A 16,638-nucleotide genomic window follows, 5' to 3' on the forward strand; every position below is an offset into this window, starting at 1 on the left:
TAGATTTAAAGATATCGTCATATAGATGTGACCTAGAAAAGATGTGACCTTCGGATATCATCATTTGTAAAATGGACCTAATAAATAGCATTTGAATTTAAGATCCCTTGCTACAAATCAATGAAAACATCAGGTTTTAAACTTTGCTAACATATAAACATTAAATTACCACCAGTGAGTTATAAATTACTGTTCATAATCATAAACTGTGTGAAAGAGATCCATTCAGTAATATTTCGTTTATTTTATCAAAACTTATACAAAGGAAAAGCCAAGTGAATGGTAAATGACAGGTCTTTAAGCATCTGTAGATTTAAAGGTATCGTCATCTACCGTAGAAAAGATGTGACCTTCGGATGTCATCATTTGTAAAATGGACCTAAAAAGAATTTCAACTGAAATGGAATCTATTTGTCATATACTAACAAAAAAACTTGTATAAGACAGAGAATCTACGGACACATCATAGCGAATGAAATTTAACAATGCAACCTAGCATAGGCACAGTCATTTACTTTGAGTTGTGGCGCCCAATTTAAAGGAAAGGGGGCAAATTCAAAAATACACCAGAAAAGGGGAGGTTAATGGAAAACTAAAAGAAAGGGTAAAACAAACTTTGAGATACGGAAGCGCAAGGTTTGGGTAAAAAAAAACGAATCTTAACTAATAACTAGTCGCAAATAATGTCTCATCATAATTCAATAAACCACAAAAAAAAATATATGATTCAACATTATACATATTCAATTTTAGTGGAGTCAGGGTGGACCATTCACGAGTTTCCCTAAGAAGAACCGTGACACAGCATTTGGGCGGGATTTTAATTGATGGATAATTCTTCTGGGTTTTGCTTGTTTTGGTGGGTTTTGTTTTTTTTTTGTTTTGTTTTTTTTACTGAAAAAACGCTTCCTAGCAAAGTTATCTATTATGGGCTGTCTCCTGATAGTACTATAATATTTTTAGGCAGGAATATATATTGAGTCGTAGGTAATAGGCTGAATATTGTTTGTGCAGGATTTCGACTCTTGTTGATAGAAAAGCATCGTCACATGCGAAAAACCATGTTGTAATTAAGATGGGCCCAGGATTGTACAAAGTCTCCATTCATATTGGATGTCCTAGGGAGTTATTGCTGTCCGGTTCTAAGCCAGCTTAAGCGCTTCGTCTAGATTTGAGAAGATGTATTAGTCCCTGTCCTGCACTAGTTTGGGACCCATTGCTTTTCCTGAGGCCATAATAATTTCAATGATTCAAATAACATGAAAATCACAACTTAGAATGTTACAACGTATATTAAAAAAAAAAAAAAAAAAAAAAAAAAAAAAAAAAAAAAAAAAAAAAAAAAAAACTGTCAAATACAAAATTTCCCTATTGTTCTACGTTTATTATGGAAAGGCAGTGGGGTCTTCGTCCCCATTTAAGACTTGTTAGAAGTTGCAGAAACTTGGTAGAAGTTCCCAGGGGTAGGAACCATGGTATCGGGTGACACAGGATTTAATTCCTCAGGCAGGAAGGATGGGGTGCATTGGCAGAGAGTAGGGCTCCTGATAAATAAGGAAGCTGTAAGTCTTGCTTAGGTTGGAAAGGTATAAATAACAGAATCCTAGTTGTTCATTTTGCGACTAAAAAAAGAACTGACCCTGTCGAACTGACCGATGAAGATACTAGTATTTCAGATGAATTAACTTACGACTACAATAACAGGCTGTTGAAAATATGGATAGATAGTACCCTAGCCTAGATAAATTTGCTTTAGAAATAGAAAATAGTAACATTTATCGACTACTACGATTTTGCAGGTAAAACAATCTAGTTTTAACCATCTGATGGTAAAACCATCAGTTTAGTATGCGTGAAAGAGGAATTAGAAACTACTAGTGGCACTCAAGAGCGTATCTAGGATTTTTCGGAGAGGGGGATAGGTACGAAAAAAGAAGACATTTTAAAAACACGTTGGCAATTTTGCATATGTATTTTTGCTACATTTTACCTGTTAGACAAAAATTCAGGCAGAACGGGGGAATGGGGTTGAAATCTGGTAACTCCCCTCTTAGATACGATCTTGGTCGAACACACATTATAGCATTGCCCACACAACTAGAAAAACATTCAAAACAAGTTTTAATTGGTTTAATTTTTATTCAGTAGAATATAGATTTTAATTGAATTGGATTTCAAAATTCAGATTTGGAATTCTTTGCAATTTATTTTCACTTTTCCGTTAAAGCAAGTTTGTCCTATAGAACAGGGCTTCTTAAACTTTTTTATATAGCGACCCCCTTCAAGCTTAGGAAATTTTAAACGACCCCCTCCTCCATATAATAAAATATATATTAACCGTAGATGTAGATGTAATATCGGACTATTTTACAATGAAAATAAAATAAGGATTAAAGAATACGGACCCATTCATTTCACATACGTTGACGGGATATCGGTTGCAATAAAACACAATAAATAGAATGAAATAAAACTATATATATATATTTATTCAATAGAAAAAATAAACTTTTGTAACAATTTTTTTATAAGAAAACATAAAACTATATCTATATTCAATAGAAAAAATAAACTTTTGTAACAATTTTTTTTAATAAAACATATTATTAACATCAAACAATATTAATGTGACGGATGTGATTGTTTATTTTTACACAAATAATTAAATCTAGGCTCAATTTGAGTTAGTGCAGATCGTAATAAATTTTCAACGTTTATTAAAGTTGAATGGTATTTTTATTTTATGTAAGTTAATGTGGAAAAGGCTGATTCATATAAATATGTTGTACAAAATGGCAGTAATTTGTTTATTGCCATTTCCGATAGTAGGGGATATTCTGATTTGATTTCTATCCAAAATTCATGCACAGGCACTTGAGAAAATCTGAGTCGCGAGGTAGTATCACTTGTTAATTCGGCAAATTCTTATTGTGCTTTTAAGTTTAAAAATTAATTTCTTCCATTTCAATTGAAAATGGATTGCAAATCCATTGTTGTGTATCGATATCATTGGGAAAATACCTATGCATGTAAACTTCCATATCCTTCAAATGATTAACTATAATTTTTGTTATAGGAGCATCTTTTTTTGAAATATTGTTACTAATTATATACTCGTCAGTAAATGGAAACATTTCGAGCGATCCACTTTCCACTCTGTTCTTCCATATAAGAATTTTTTTAACAAAGGCCTCAAGTTTAATTTTTAACATAAACATATTAACGCAGACTTCCTGCATTGATAAATTCATCATCATTGATTTTATCAAAAATATCTGCCAAATAGCATAGCTTGAGAAGCAATTAATTATCGTGAAAATAATCGGCCAAATTAGAATTTTGCTCTGTTAGAAATATAAGAACTTCATCTTTTAAAGTTAATAATCGTTTCAAACTTCGACCTCTTGATAGCCACCTAACTTCAGCATGTAGCAATAAACTTGTATAATCCGAATCCATATCAATGCACAAATTTGTAAACAATCGACTATTAAGTGCTCGACTTTTAATAAAGTTAATGATTTTGACTGCATCAAAAAACACAGTGTTTAATTCTGGTGCAATTTTTTTAACAACAAGTGCCTCTCGGTGAATCATACTATGTGTAAATGTAATATGATCATTTCCAGCTTTAACAAATGCTGCAAAACCAAGATCTTGTCCGGTCATTGCTGCAGCACCGTCCGTGCACACACCAACACAATTTTTCCAATTTAATCCTACTTTTTCAAAAAACTCATTTACTTTTTTATATATGTATATATATATCTTTTCCACGAGTATGACCTTCCAGAGGACGACAAAACAGTATATTTCCATGAATGCTTCCCTCATAAATATATCTTACAAAAAGTAACAACTGTGCCATTTTGAAATGTCTGTCGACTCGTCCAGTTGCATTACAAACTTTGAGCTGTCTTTAAGCCTCATAAGAAGCTGTTGATTGATCATTGCTAATGTCTGAAATTCTTTTGGACACAGTGTCATTTGATAATGGAATTTTACTAATTTCAGCAGCATACTGTTTTCCATGAACAATTTCAAACATTCTTATAGCTGCGGGTAGTAAAATTTGCTCTCCAATAGTAAAAGGCTTTTTCGTTTTTGCTATCAAATACGAAACTTCATACGATGCCAATAGATATTTATCATTCAAAGTAACATACTTCTCCAAAGTGTTCTTTTCTTTATTTGATGTTTGCAAAAGACGCTCAAAATATTCTATTGGCTTTTTTCATAACGTTGCATGTTAAGTATTCAAATGTCGTTGCAGTTTTGACGGTTTCATGCTTTCTGCAGTCAAAACTTCTTTGCAAATTAAGCACACTGGTTGTTCTTCATTGTTGTGAGAAGAGCATGTGAAGCCATACTGCAAATATGATTCGTCATATTTTCTTTATTTTGTTTTGCTAGATGTCGGATTTGAAGCACTGCAACTTGGTTGTGAGGGCGTGGCAGACTTATTATTTGGAATTTTAATTAGCCATTTATCCATGATGGTTAAATGATAATAAATAATTAAAAAAATTGTAGTTGAACTTTAACGTAATAATTAAAACACCAACTGAAAATTACACAGTAAATACACACATGTCTCTACGAAGACAAAGCTGAGTCCAAACTGAAGTACAAACAGAATGTGTAACCTGTAAGCCCAAGGCGACGCGGCGTCTGGGTACTTATAATCACTAAGTTATCTTGCAAACACTGACGCCGGCGGCCAGACATCAATGTCATAGCTTCAGTTGAAAATCGAGAAGCGCGTTGTATTTATTATTTTAAATGCTACTTCCATATTTTCATTTATAGGCCCTACATAACAGTTTTGCATTGCCAATTTTTTCAAAAAAAAATTATAATAAAACTACAATAGTATTTTGTATGATTTTTATTTGTATTTATATTTTTGTACGTAGTGTGTATACTAATTTTAAAATTTTATTTATTGTGATTGAAAAGTATCAGATCTTTGCGACCCCCTTTCAGTAGTCTCGCGACCCCCCTGGGGGTCGCGACCCACAGTTTAAGAAGCCCTGCTATAGAACATAGACTAGTTAGAACAACATACACTAATATACAGACAGTACTCGTATGTATACAGATAACATCTACACAGGCTTTTGATATTAGCTTCATGAATTTGCTTGGAACCACTAGATGACACTAATTATCATTTCATCCATTTAATCATTATTTCAAGTTATTTGATTTTAGACGATTTTAAAACATCTTTTGTTTTCCTTTTTGAAAAAGAACTAAGTTCCTACTGTTATCGGATTCCCGTGCTTTGCGGTCCATGTTGACAATTGGGAATTTGAGCAAAAGTTCAAAGAAGATAAAGGTTGAACCTATTCCTCGGGTGAGCGGAAACAACTAAATTTCTAACCTGAAATACTGAAATAATTTCGCCTGATTGGAAGTATCAAAGTATAAAGAATGAAAATAAAAATCGAGGAAACAGAACTTACTCTATTTCTCTCTTGTTAATGATGCCTTGACACTGCCTGACAATATCATCTTTGTGTATGCCCATTTCATCACTTGAGTTCTAAAATAAAAGATTTGGGCATTTGAGAAGGAAGAAAACTGATAAAGAGTGTGACTAATGCTGACAGACAGAATGACCAAAATTACCAGGGAATACATACAAGAACAAGAGTTAATAGCGTTTTTCTTATAATTCGCGTTAAATAGCTATAACAGCCATAAATACAGTTTTTTTCTCATGGGGGAATTCTTTTTCCCCATGCCGATAAAACTGGGATACAGCTTCGAAGAACGCCATTTATCTCACGGCTTAACATCCGTATGTCTTATGCGAACTAGGATAGCTGATGCGTCAGTTTTACTAATTGATAACATTTCTTCACCTTTCAGCTCAGTCACTGTCTCTTATTCCAGGCAACTCATCTGACCATTGCATATGTCTGATTTTCAGATTGGTTTGCCTTATGGTGGAAAAGGCAAAACACGGCACATATAGGCAAAAGTTTTTACATAAAATTTACTAAATCTGAAACAAGAGCTTTGCGATATTGACCGGAGTCCTGTAATTAATGGGAATGATCCGAACCAGTGAATATGTAAATATTATTATATTGTAAACGAAAAATTAATCTAATCTGTCCGCATATGAATTACTACTACTACTGCTACTAACAACTCACCGCGTCACCAAGCCACCTGAGGCCAACACAGCTACGCATTTTCCTCCTCCATCCCATTCTATGCAATGCCTTCCTCTCCAAGCCCTCCCTAGAAGTTCCGGGCTCCCCTAGGAGATTTCCCTTTCGACATCCTTCCGCTCGATTCTGAGTCGACCTGCTTTTTGCTGTGCCTTAGACGGCTGAGCGACAAGGACTATCTTTGCCAATCTAACATACTTCTTCAACAAAACCTGTCCTAACCATCTCATCCTTTCTATTATTATAGCCCTGGAAAGCGGGACTGAACCACATTTCTCGTACAGATTACTCTGTCTCAACAGACTTTGATAATCCTGTTTTTGAGTCCTATAAGTAGCAACTTCATCCTGCTAAAAATAAGAGTATTCTTCTCGCACTAGTAACTTCTGAAGAACTTATACCATTACTTAAAAAAAAAGATAAATCAACCCAAATAATTATCGCCCTATTGTGTGGTTCTGTCACCATCGTCTACCGTCTTAGAGAACATTCCCATAGGGTTTCTACTTATATTCAAAGAACAATATTTTTTTTTTACCGAGTACCAGGTTAGAGTTGGAGCAGGCTATTCAACAGAACAAGAAGTGCCAGAACATGCATCTTGTAAAATACCTTTCTCCATTTTCAGTTTTAAAAAAAATAATCACTCTTTGGTTGCAACTTATTTAAAATTGTATTCAATGGTGTAACACATATCTAAATACTTTTTGGACGCTAAAAACAACACTACAAACATTTAAAAATAAAGAATAGAGAACGCTTGGTATTTTTTTTTCTTTTTTTTTTTATTTACACTGACTATAAAAAAGTAAAATTTGCATCAGAAAGAGCGATTATTTTTCGCATTAAGACTTTTAGACGTGAAACATATAAGGACGAAAATGTTGCAATATGGCACTTTAGAATACAAAACCCAAATAATTGCTTTACGAGAGGTTTTTGTTGGTTTGTTCTTCTAAAAACTTCACTCCCCTCCCCCATAATTAGGAGATTCTATAGTTACAGAGCAGTGTCCTATATACAACAGAAAAACTTGAGAATTTGTAAATGCGAAAAAAAAAGTCCCAAAGGGAATTTGATAATTTGAAGCGCGTATTAGTGTTTATTTCGCCTTTTTTCGTCTTCTTCTTTTTTTTGTCGTACTTGACAAATCGAAAAAATAACTAAGTAAAAATGAAGAAAAGTCCCGGATAAAATTTCTAAGAGTGTCCAGGCATGCATTTATAAACCTCATCCTAAGTTAATATGAACCATAAAAGATTTCACTGTGTGAAAACTATATTTACACCAAACCTTTATACCAGTTGCTGAAAAAATCGTTGAAAATCAAGACAATAAGTTCACCATTCTATTTTAGTTTGTCAGCTTTAATGGATAGAAATGGGTTCTTTTGAAGAAGATGAGTGAGAGCTTACTATGGAATATCTGATATTTTCAAACATTTTCTATAACAAAACGTTTTTCCAGATTTTCGACAAGAAACTAAAATTACGCGAGCCCAGCTTTAAGCCGTAATTATCAGTTCGGACTTAAGCAAACAATCATAGGTAGACAAAATCATTATCTAAGCTGACCATTCGCTTTCTCTCGTTCAGCTTTTCAACCCCCCGTCCCATAAAAACACCTCCCAAGACTCCACACATCTCTAATCTCTAATACATCCACACATCTAGATCTCTAATAGTAGCATACCGTCAAGTAAAGCTCTCCATCCCATTTCCCCTTCGAAGTTCGAAAAAATACTCTGGGTGGGAGTCAGCTCTGTGCAGAAGGTTCGGGATAGAGACTGAATCTTATTCTCATGTTTCTAGCATCTTCCTTCCACCTTGCATTCGCACTCACCCCCGAAAGCCTAGCAAAAGCACGAGAGAAAGCCCTATGCAACGAAAATATTTTATACCATCGTTTGTCAAATGGTAAAACACAAGTAGGTAGGGGTGGATAGCTTTTTGTCCCTTTATATTATAATTTCTTATATAAATACATATATTTCTGTTTTACTTTGATTCGAAAGCTTTAAAGACGTTAACTTTAGCAGTTAAATTATATTTTCCTTGAATATTACAAGGAAAAGTGTTCATCGTGACGATATTTTATGTAGCTACTGACCGTTTTGTTTATATATATTTTAAATACTCTTTTGCAAGATTATGATTGTACAGTGAGCGCCTTTCGATCTAGGCTGGTCAAGAACAATAGAAAGTATATACAGTCTATGCTTATGTTAAAACACTTACCGCAATTATTGCATGTACTCTCTGCTGATTGGGAGTGAAACCACCAGCCGTAGAGCCTCTATCCATTAGTGGCGCAATGATTGAATTAGGCAACGCTCCTTCTGCTTGGTGACTTATGCCAGACTTTTCAAGCTACAAAGTTCAGAGGAAATAAATGAAAGATCTTTCTCCTGGGATTACAATAGTTCACTTCCAGAGTGACAATGAAGACAAAAGATAGGGAATAGGATTTACGTGACGGAATTTGTAACAGCTAGAAGAAAAACAGACAATTCAAGAGTAATAATGAAGTTTAAATCACGAATTTTCAGTTATTGTATATATCCTCAATGTCTTACGCAATTTCACGCTGAAATAACAATATCAACTACTTATGTTCGACTGAAGCTTGTTTGTCCATACAAGATGACTGCCTTAGCGGGATAGCCCATTATTTTTTATGAGATCAATTCCTGAACCATCTAATTCCGAAAAAAAAGCTCTTTACGATAATAAACAACTATGGTCTGACTTGAGGACCAAGCCAGAATCCAAACAAATTTACAGACATAAATTAGCCTACTGATTTTTCTATGCGACGAAAATTACAGTCAGCTATGATGATGAGCCATTTCACCTTAAGAAAAAACAACAAAAAACAATTACAACACTGGGTTTTAGTTCATAGAAAGGCGTGCTTTTACAAATAACAACAAATACATTGCTTTCGCAAAAAACCGCTCATGACACGCGAAATTCTACAAGTACTATTACATCAAGTTTAGCTAAGCAGCAGCATAGTGCTAATTAATTAACTAGTTTACTTTTGTCGTTTTTAACAGTATTCTAGTCAAAATTGCTATGAATTTCCTTATCATAGACACGGTTTGATCTCCATGTGCACGGTCTGTTTTTCATTGAAAAAGAAAATAAACAAAACAAGCCAAATCCAATTCACAGTCAAAACATATTTACTGGTATTGCTACTTAATTATTTATTACGCCAAGTGCTTGAAAGTACAGAAAAGAAAATAAAAATCTTTGTAATAGAATCGGTGTCACAATGAAGCAAAATTTTACAAATCCCTTACGCCCGTACCTCCCCCACCCATCCATTTTTCTTTCAAACTCTTCCTAAATTACAGAGAAGCAGTTTAGTTATTTGATTGATGTATATTACGAGAAATATTGCGAATAGTTTGAGCATAAGAATTGGCTAAGTAATTACAATTTTGATTTTCATTAAGTTCAAGCATTACTCCTAGATAAACATTATTACACGTATTTTTCTTCTCTACCCCCCCCCCTTGTTTTGTATTTTTAAAAAGATTATATTAGCACAAAATACTGTTATTTCTACTACAATTATTCCTTTTTTGTTGTGAGGCACCCAAAAAATAAAATAATAATAAAACCAGAACCACAAATAGCTCTTTACTGTCAATTACTATTGACTTAAACCTTCAAAATTACATGATACAGAATTATTTTTTGCTTTACCAATCAAAATATTCGTATTGTGGAAGAAAAGTGACTGACAAAATTATTATAAGGAAAAACTATAGGGTCATTTCAAGGCTTTGGGTTCGAAACGTACGTGATTATTTTTATTCTTCTCTGTTCTGTTAGTTTGTACCTGATTTTATTGACAATTAAGACATCTTGCCCAAATTGTGCCTTATTACCCTACTTCGTTTTTTACCAGACCTTAAAGAATAAAATTCTCAGCCACAAAAAGCAAGAAAAAAGACTATGAAGAGGCGGTACTTGTTAATTGTTCAGAACCCACACAAGTTATTGATCTGAACATAACATCTGAGAGAACCGGTTTCACAGCCAAAAAGAGAAGTGACGAGCGACAGAATGCATTGGACATATAATTTGAGGTATATATTTGCACATTAGAGGGGGAGGATAAAGTACAGCAGGTCTGCATGCAAAATGTGTGGGCTACAATTATTCTGCATATTATGAAGTAAGAATTGTCTTCTAACTTCAAACTGTTCAAATACTTTCCCCCACCCCCCAATGTACAAATATATAGCCCAAATAAAATAAGTCCAATGCATTCTGTCACCCAAGCATGAAACCAGTACTTACAGATCTAAATCCCTGAGGGTATTCTGAATCGTTAACAAGTCTTTACTGCACAAGGAAATAAATACTTACGTCCTTCATTTGAATCTGTTTCAGCTTCAGGGGAGTGTACATGACTTCCAACATATGGCATGTTAGTTCATTATAAGAGGCGCAAATCCTAAAGGTTATAGCCATAAGTGACTTTCTTCCTTGGAACTCTTTGAAGTGCCCAACCACCTTTACGATCGCTTCATCAGTCAGCTCAGGTTCTTGTTTAGTCTAAGAAGAAAAATTAGTAAATTTCTAGCACAGCTTAAATACCAATATTGGTATCTAAGCTGTGCTGCCAGTTTCCTGTCTCCAGCCGCTAGCATTGCTACCGCGCACTGTGTCCCAAAAATAAATCGAGTTTTCACAGCTGTATTGGTACCTAAGCTGTGATTTCAAGTTACGTCAGGTAGCACTATAAGTCTAACTTGCAAAATGGATTTTGAATGCTAGTGATATATTTTGAGTTGAAGTGATAAAAAAAAAAAAAAAAACAGTTAGTTCCGATGGATGATCTTGGCAGGCATTTACTTCATTACTTTAATAAACAAACAGTTACAACAAGATACAAAACTTTAAGATTCTAACATGTGTTTTAAGCCATAATATTGCCTTGTACTTGTAGGATACTGAAAAAATAGCGCTGTACTGAAAACACAAAGTATAACTAAAAAAACAGGATGTTGCTCAATGGAGCAAGAAATTCTTTAAGTAGCGTGCACTAAGTAAGATACTAATTTATGAGGTGTTTATTTGTCTTTCGCCAGCTATATTATTTACAACTTTTGCCACACAATTTAAATTCTTTAGGAAACTCAACCTAGGCCAGTTTTCGCATTGAGAGTTTTTTTCAAAATTTACCAAACATAAAGAATTTTTATGAGTGAGCTTATCTCAGCTGGTTTTGCAGATAAACATTGCATAAAGTCTGAAGCAATGGTTTTTAATGTCGAAATGAAAATAAATAGCATCAATCATAAACGAATTAGCCTCGTATTTGAACGACTTTTTTTTAATGAGAAAACTCGTTAGTTTTCTCAAAATCATTTTTTTTTCACTCGCAAAGTTGACTACGAAAGGGAGTATTAAAGGGGGGGATTTTTAAAACTAGTTTAAGGGTTTTTGATTATGGAGATTTTAGTGATAGACTTTTTATGATTTCAAGCCTTTACACTCCAGAAGTGACACTAAAATTGTATTTTGGTGCCATGAGGCATTTCATGGTAGTTTTGCCAAGACGAAATTATAAAAAGTGGGTAAATGTGAATCTTAGCTTTCAAATCACCTTAAGCAGTTCTCAATAATATTTTAGTACCTTATTAGTACTGGAAACAGAAAAAAGGAGACTTGTTATCGTTTCCAGCTCTCATCAAAAATTTCCTTTAAATTGTCTCCGCCATCAACTTTTACTATTAAGGTGAATTGAAATAATAGTACCGTTCCTGAACTAGGTGCTGTTTTTCTCTGTACTAGGGTACAACTATTACTATTACATGAATCTATTACTAAGACCATGACCATTAAGTGTGTTTAGGCCCTGGGCCTGAAAAGTTTCACTAATATTCAAATATATAGAACACAAAGATAAATTATTGTTTTTGCAGGGATAGAGGGTGGTGGTTTTACGTCGAAATGAAGTAAAAATAGAATTAACTAATAAATAAACATCATTTGATTCGAGTCACCTTTCTTCACCTCCGAAAAAAAGGGCTGAATTATATTTTCTAGTTAAATTGCTGATTTGAGGAGGGTTGAGCTGAACGTGGTTGATTTGAAGGGGGGTTGAGTACGACAGGTTTGGGTTAAACGGGGAATGAGGATTGGGTTAAATAAGGGTTGAATTACACGAAAGTAGAGTTGAATGGGGATTGAAATAGATAGGGGCTGGGTTGCGCGAAGCTTGAATTACAAAGAGGTTGAGTTGAATAACAGGTTGAGCTAAACGGGTTTGAGTTGTGTGGATATTGAGTTGATTGATGGTTGAGTTGCATTAAGGTTCAGCTGAATGATGGTTCAGTTAAACGAGAGTTCAGTTAAACAGTGGTTGAGTTCGGTGAAGATTCCGTTGAATGGGGTTGAGTTGCACGGGGGTTCAGTTAAACAGGGGCCGAGTTGCACGAAGAGTCAGTTGCAAGGGGGTTGAATTTTACGGAGTTTAGTTAAACGAAAGTTCAATTACACGGGTTGGAGTTGCACATGGGTCTAGTCTAGTTGCATGAGGTTTGAGTTAAATGTGGTTTAGTTGTATGAGGGTTCAGATCCACCATTGTTTAGTTACATGGGGGTTCAGTTGCACCTGAGTTTAGACGTAGGATGGTTCAGTTAAACGGGTTCAATTTCTTGGGGTTCAGTTTAATGAGGGATCAATTACATGCACACACTCAAGGACCAATACAAACCTCGTCATCATGAAAATACGTAATTTCCATGATTCCCGTCTTATCATCAAGGTGAAAATTAGTTCTACCAGGATGAGACTGAATATTTTTGACTTGACCAATCAGAACAATGATGGCAACAGGCCGATTCTCTACTGTGATTTCACCACCTGGACATCGTAGAATTTGGCCAACTGTCATTGCAACTACATTTTGGGCTTTGGACATGCCAGGCTTGAAAAAAAAAAGAAAGTTAAATTGAAAGTATTTTCCACTTTTAATCCTGGAAAGTTTCTATGAATACCGGGAATTTCAAAATAGCTCACTGCAGTACTATTAACAGCGAAAAAATAGTAGCATAAAATATAAAACGATAAGGTTACTCGATAAGGTTACGTACTTGGCCCGAGTTAGTCGATTTGACTTTCAATTGGCTCAGACAGTTTATTTACCATGATAAAAAAAAGAAACAATAAGTAGTTAAAAGAAACATTCAAGCTTATATAAAAAAAAATATCTACAATGGTAGTATACAGCGAGATCAAAGTCAAAATGCATTTTTTTTTTTTTTTTTTTTTTGTATTTTTAGTAAGAATAAAAAAGATTAGAGCGATTTTGTAGCAAGAAAAAATAAGCTAAAATGGGGAGAGGGTTAAAGTAGACCAATGGGTTCTCGGAAATCCTGAGTTGACTGCTTACAATTTTATTCTACAAAAAAGGCAATTCAATTTAGAAAGGGCTTTCCATTCCAATCAAATGAGATAAAATTCAAAGTTTAACATCCATCTTGTGAAAAATTATATTGGGAATATACATAAAGTAGTACCATTTCATTAAGGGGGTTCATTAGAAGATCACCATATCTTGTCCATTATAAACACTTTTAGTTTATGTGGCCGAACTATCTTGAATTGATAGAGCAATTTTACCATAACTTGTAGAGCTAGGATAAGAAATCCGAATAAAAGACAGAAAACTAAAAGCCAAGATCTACCTTCTGGGGAATCTTTGAAGAACAATTTGAAGAGCAATTGTGCCGGAGATAGAGATATTCATGTTTGATAAAACTAACATCATTAGAAAGCGGAAATTGTGTTTTTTCGATTAAATGGAGCTGAATTTTCTGCTTTCTTTTTTCTAAGTTCAGCAAAAGGCTGTTCCTAAGAAATAGTCTAAGATACGTGCTTGGAAAACATTAGAAATCAGTATCAGTTGAACAATTTGACAGCTTTGGGAGTTCCGTGTCTCGCTACCCACCTTCATGCATATTATTAATGCTGTATGTACAATGAATTGACAACGCTTTCCTTAACATTTAGTAAGAGATTATACAGTTTCTTTATTTTTAACTTGCCTCCCATTTGCTCTTCGAGCTATTGATACATTTAAGATCCTTTATCAATTTTAAGCAAAATTGCTTTGGGAGTTTCCTGTGGTGCCGGGAACATTTACTAATGAGCCCCCTTGTCTTTGAGACGGTCAGCGAACGCTGAGACTCACAAAATGATTTTTAAGGTTTCAAACAGTCTTAAGCACATATCTTTCAACGACTCTCAGTCTTACTTCAAATAACCATAAATATGCAAATCGTAAATTGAAAGCATAAACTTACATTTCCAGTGTTGGTGAAATGCTGCCAGCGGCCAACCAATAGCTAGTCTGAAAACTATATCGTTTTTTGCAGATGCTTCAATTTCCCGGGTTAGGACGGAGCATTTTTATAAAAATGTTAAAATTGAACGCAAAGAAGGGATTGAAAAATAATTAATCTCCCTCACTTGAATTCCTGAATTTGCAGTAAGAAACTGTAGGTAAAGAGTGACTCTTGTCAACAAAACTTTATGAAATTAAGTTTAGATAAAAATACACAACAATAAAATCTATTATTTATGTCGATTCTGGATATATAAAAGGTGTTAAGTTTAAAGTTACTCATCGAAAACTATCAGCATATGAAAATCCACATAATTTTATAAATAGGAATTCAACTCCTTTAAAGTATTGCGATCTCGATAGAAATTGTGTAATATAACACAACATTTATGAGAACCCTAAGGCCACTATCGATAAAATATAAACTTTCTTATATTTCCACAGCACGATAGTCACGAATTTAGCGATCCATAGTCCCTAGTCGTAGACTATCAAAAGAAGATTCATTCAAATGGACATTTAAAATATAGTGCCTTTTTTAAGTAAAAAAAAAAAAGACCGTGCAACAGAATATTACCATACTCAAGCATTTTGGCCCGTAAACAGAAATTTTGAACCAGACAAAGCCGAAATATTATCGACCAAAATTCTGAGGACTATTGAAGGGGTATTTATGTAGCGTCCCAATCTCAGAGGAATCAACTATTATGAAATTAACTATTATGATGTAGGCTAATGGATTCGCTTAAGGGGAGGACAAGGGGGATACCTGAGCCCCCCCCCAAAAAAAAAAAAACACCATAGGCAAATGTTTTCAAGCTTTTTATAAGAAGTGCTTCAAATGACTTGAACGAGCATTCTAATAATTACTGATTCAATCTTCGCTCTCCTTTTGTTAGGAATTTGATTCCAAAAGCCGTTTCCAGGATATTACAGATGCGCTGCTTTGACAACCTGGCCACACACAGTGTCTTTTGATTAACCTTGCTCCTTAACCGTGAATAAATAATAGTTCTCATATGACTTCTAGCACAAAAATGTTTAAGCGGTTGGAGAAAAAACCATTTTAGTTTCCTAGTCTCCTCCCTCCAAGTCAAATCTTGAGATCCTCTTGCCCCTCTAACACTCCCCGAAAGATCCAACTTGACATCCCAGGCCATTCAAAGACATTGCAAATACGCTACTTTGATAACCTTATACGGTCTTAAAGTTTATTTTTTAATTTAGGTGTGAATGGATTTTTATTCACAGAGGGGCTTTTCGAAGAGAAGACGGTTAAGTGAATGGGAGACATGAAATCTATTAGAAGACCATGTGCCCCATCCATCCCGTACACCTTACCTGAAAGTTTCAAGTGAATCTCCGAAGCGGTTCACTTGGCATTTAAGATATGCTATTTTGACAGCATGGATACACATAACCTTGCATCATTTAAGAAAAGAGTAAAAAATCATTTATTAAAATCACAAAAAATTGTTAAATTTAGGCGTCGTAACTAAATAGTTAAATATTAATTTAAATATGCTAGAATTAACTTATAAATTCAAAAATAAAGTAAAATTTGGGATTAGATTGAAGTAGTTTACTTTTATTTCTTTTTTTATATCTATTTATTATTTTATGTTGTCACTTTTTTATGGGATGATTTTTCTTGGGCCTAAGAGCAGGAGTGTACTTGATCGATTTTTTTCTCGTAAATGAGAGGTTAGGTTACGTCTAAAAGTAGGAGCAGTGTCCACTTCTGTTGTATTTTGTTGACCTGAGTAAAGAGAGTGTCTTTCGATTTACATCACTATTTCAACACGAAAAGATTTTAGATCCAAAAGGATTTAATTCCAAAAACATTTAGGAAGATTTGAGACAAAATATGTTTAGCCCAGCTCTGCCCCCCTCCTCCTAGTTTCCTCCAAGGTCCACACCCAAAAACAAACTCTAGGAAAGCTTCAACTTGTTCTTCTAAGCTGTTCCAAGAATTGTGCAGATAAGCTACTTTGATAAGCTGACAATAAATAGTGTATCTTAATTTACCGCACTTTTTAACAGGGAATAGACTATAGGTAGCAAAGACACCTATAGTGC

The 16,638-nt window shown here is 34.3% G+C and overlaps 1 protein-coding gene across 4 annotated transcripts in view; it reads right to left on the minus strand.

Moving 5' to 3' along the window:
- Positions 1–224: 224 nt before the first annotated feature.
- Positions 225–16,638, minus strand: part of LOC136042547 (replication protein A 32 kDa subunit-like) — a 30,973-nt gene continuing 14,559 nt past the window's right edge. For all 4 annotated transcript variants that reach the window (XM_065727513.1, XM_065727512.1, XM_065727514.1 and 1 more), the window contains exons 3-7: positions 12,928–13,140; positions 10,571–10,759; positions 8,423–8,554; positions 5,469–5,548; positions 225–379 (exon numbers count right to left, since the gene is read on the minus strand). In XM_065727513.1, coding sequence (XP_065583585.1) covers positions 298–379; positions 5,469–5,548; positions 8,423–8,554; positions 10,571–10,759; positions 12,928–13,140 — 696 coding nt within the window. In that variant the 3' untranslated portion in view covers positions 225–297. The remainder of the gene's footprint in view (positions 380–5,468; positions 5,549–8,422; positions 8,555–10,570; positions 10,760–12,927; positions 13,141–16,638) is intronic.

This window comes from Artemia franciscana, unplaced genomic scaffold (assembly GCF_032884065.1).
Source record: "Artemia franciscana unplaced genomic scaffold, ASM3288406v1 Scaffold_1445, whole genome shotgun sequence".
Lineage (NCBI taxonomy): Eukaryota > Metazoa > Arthropoda > Branchiopoda > Anostraca > Artemiidae > Artemia > Artemia franciscana.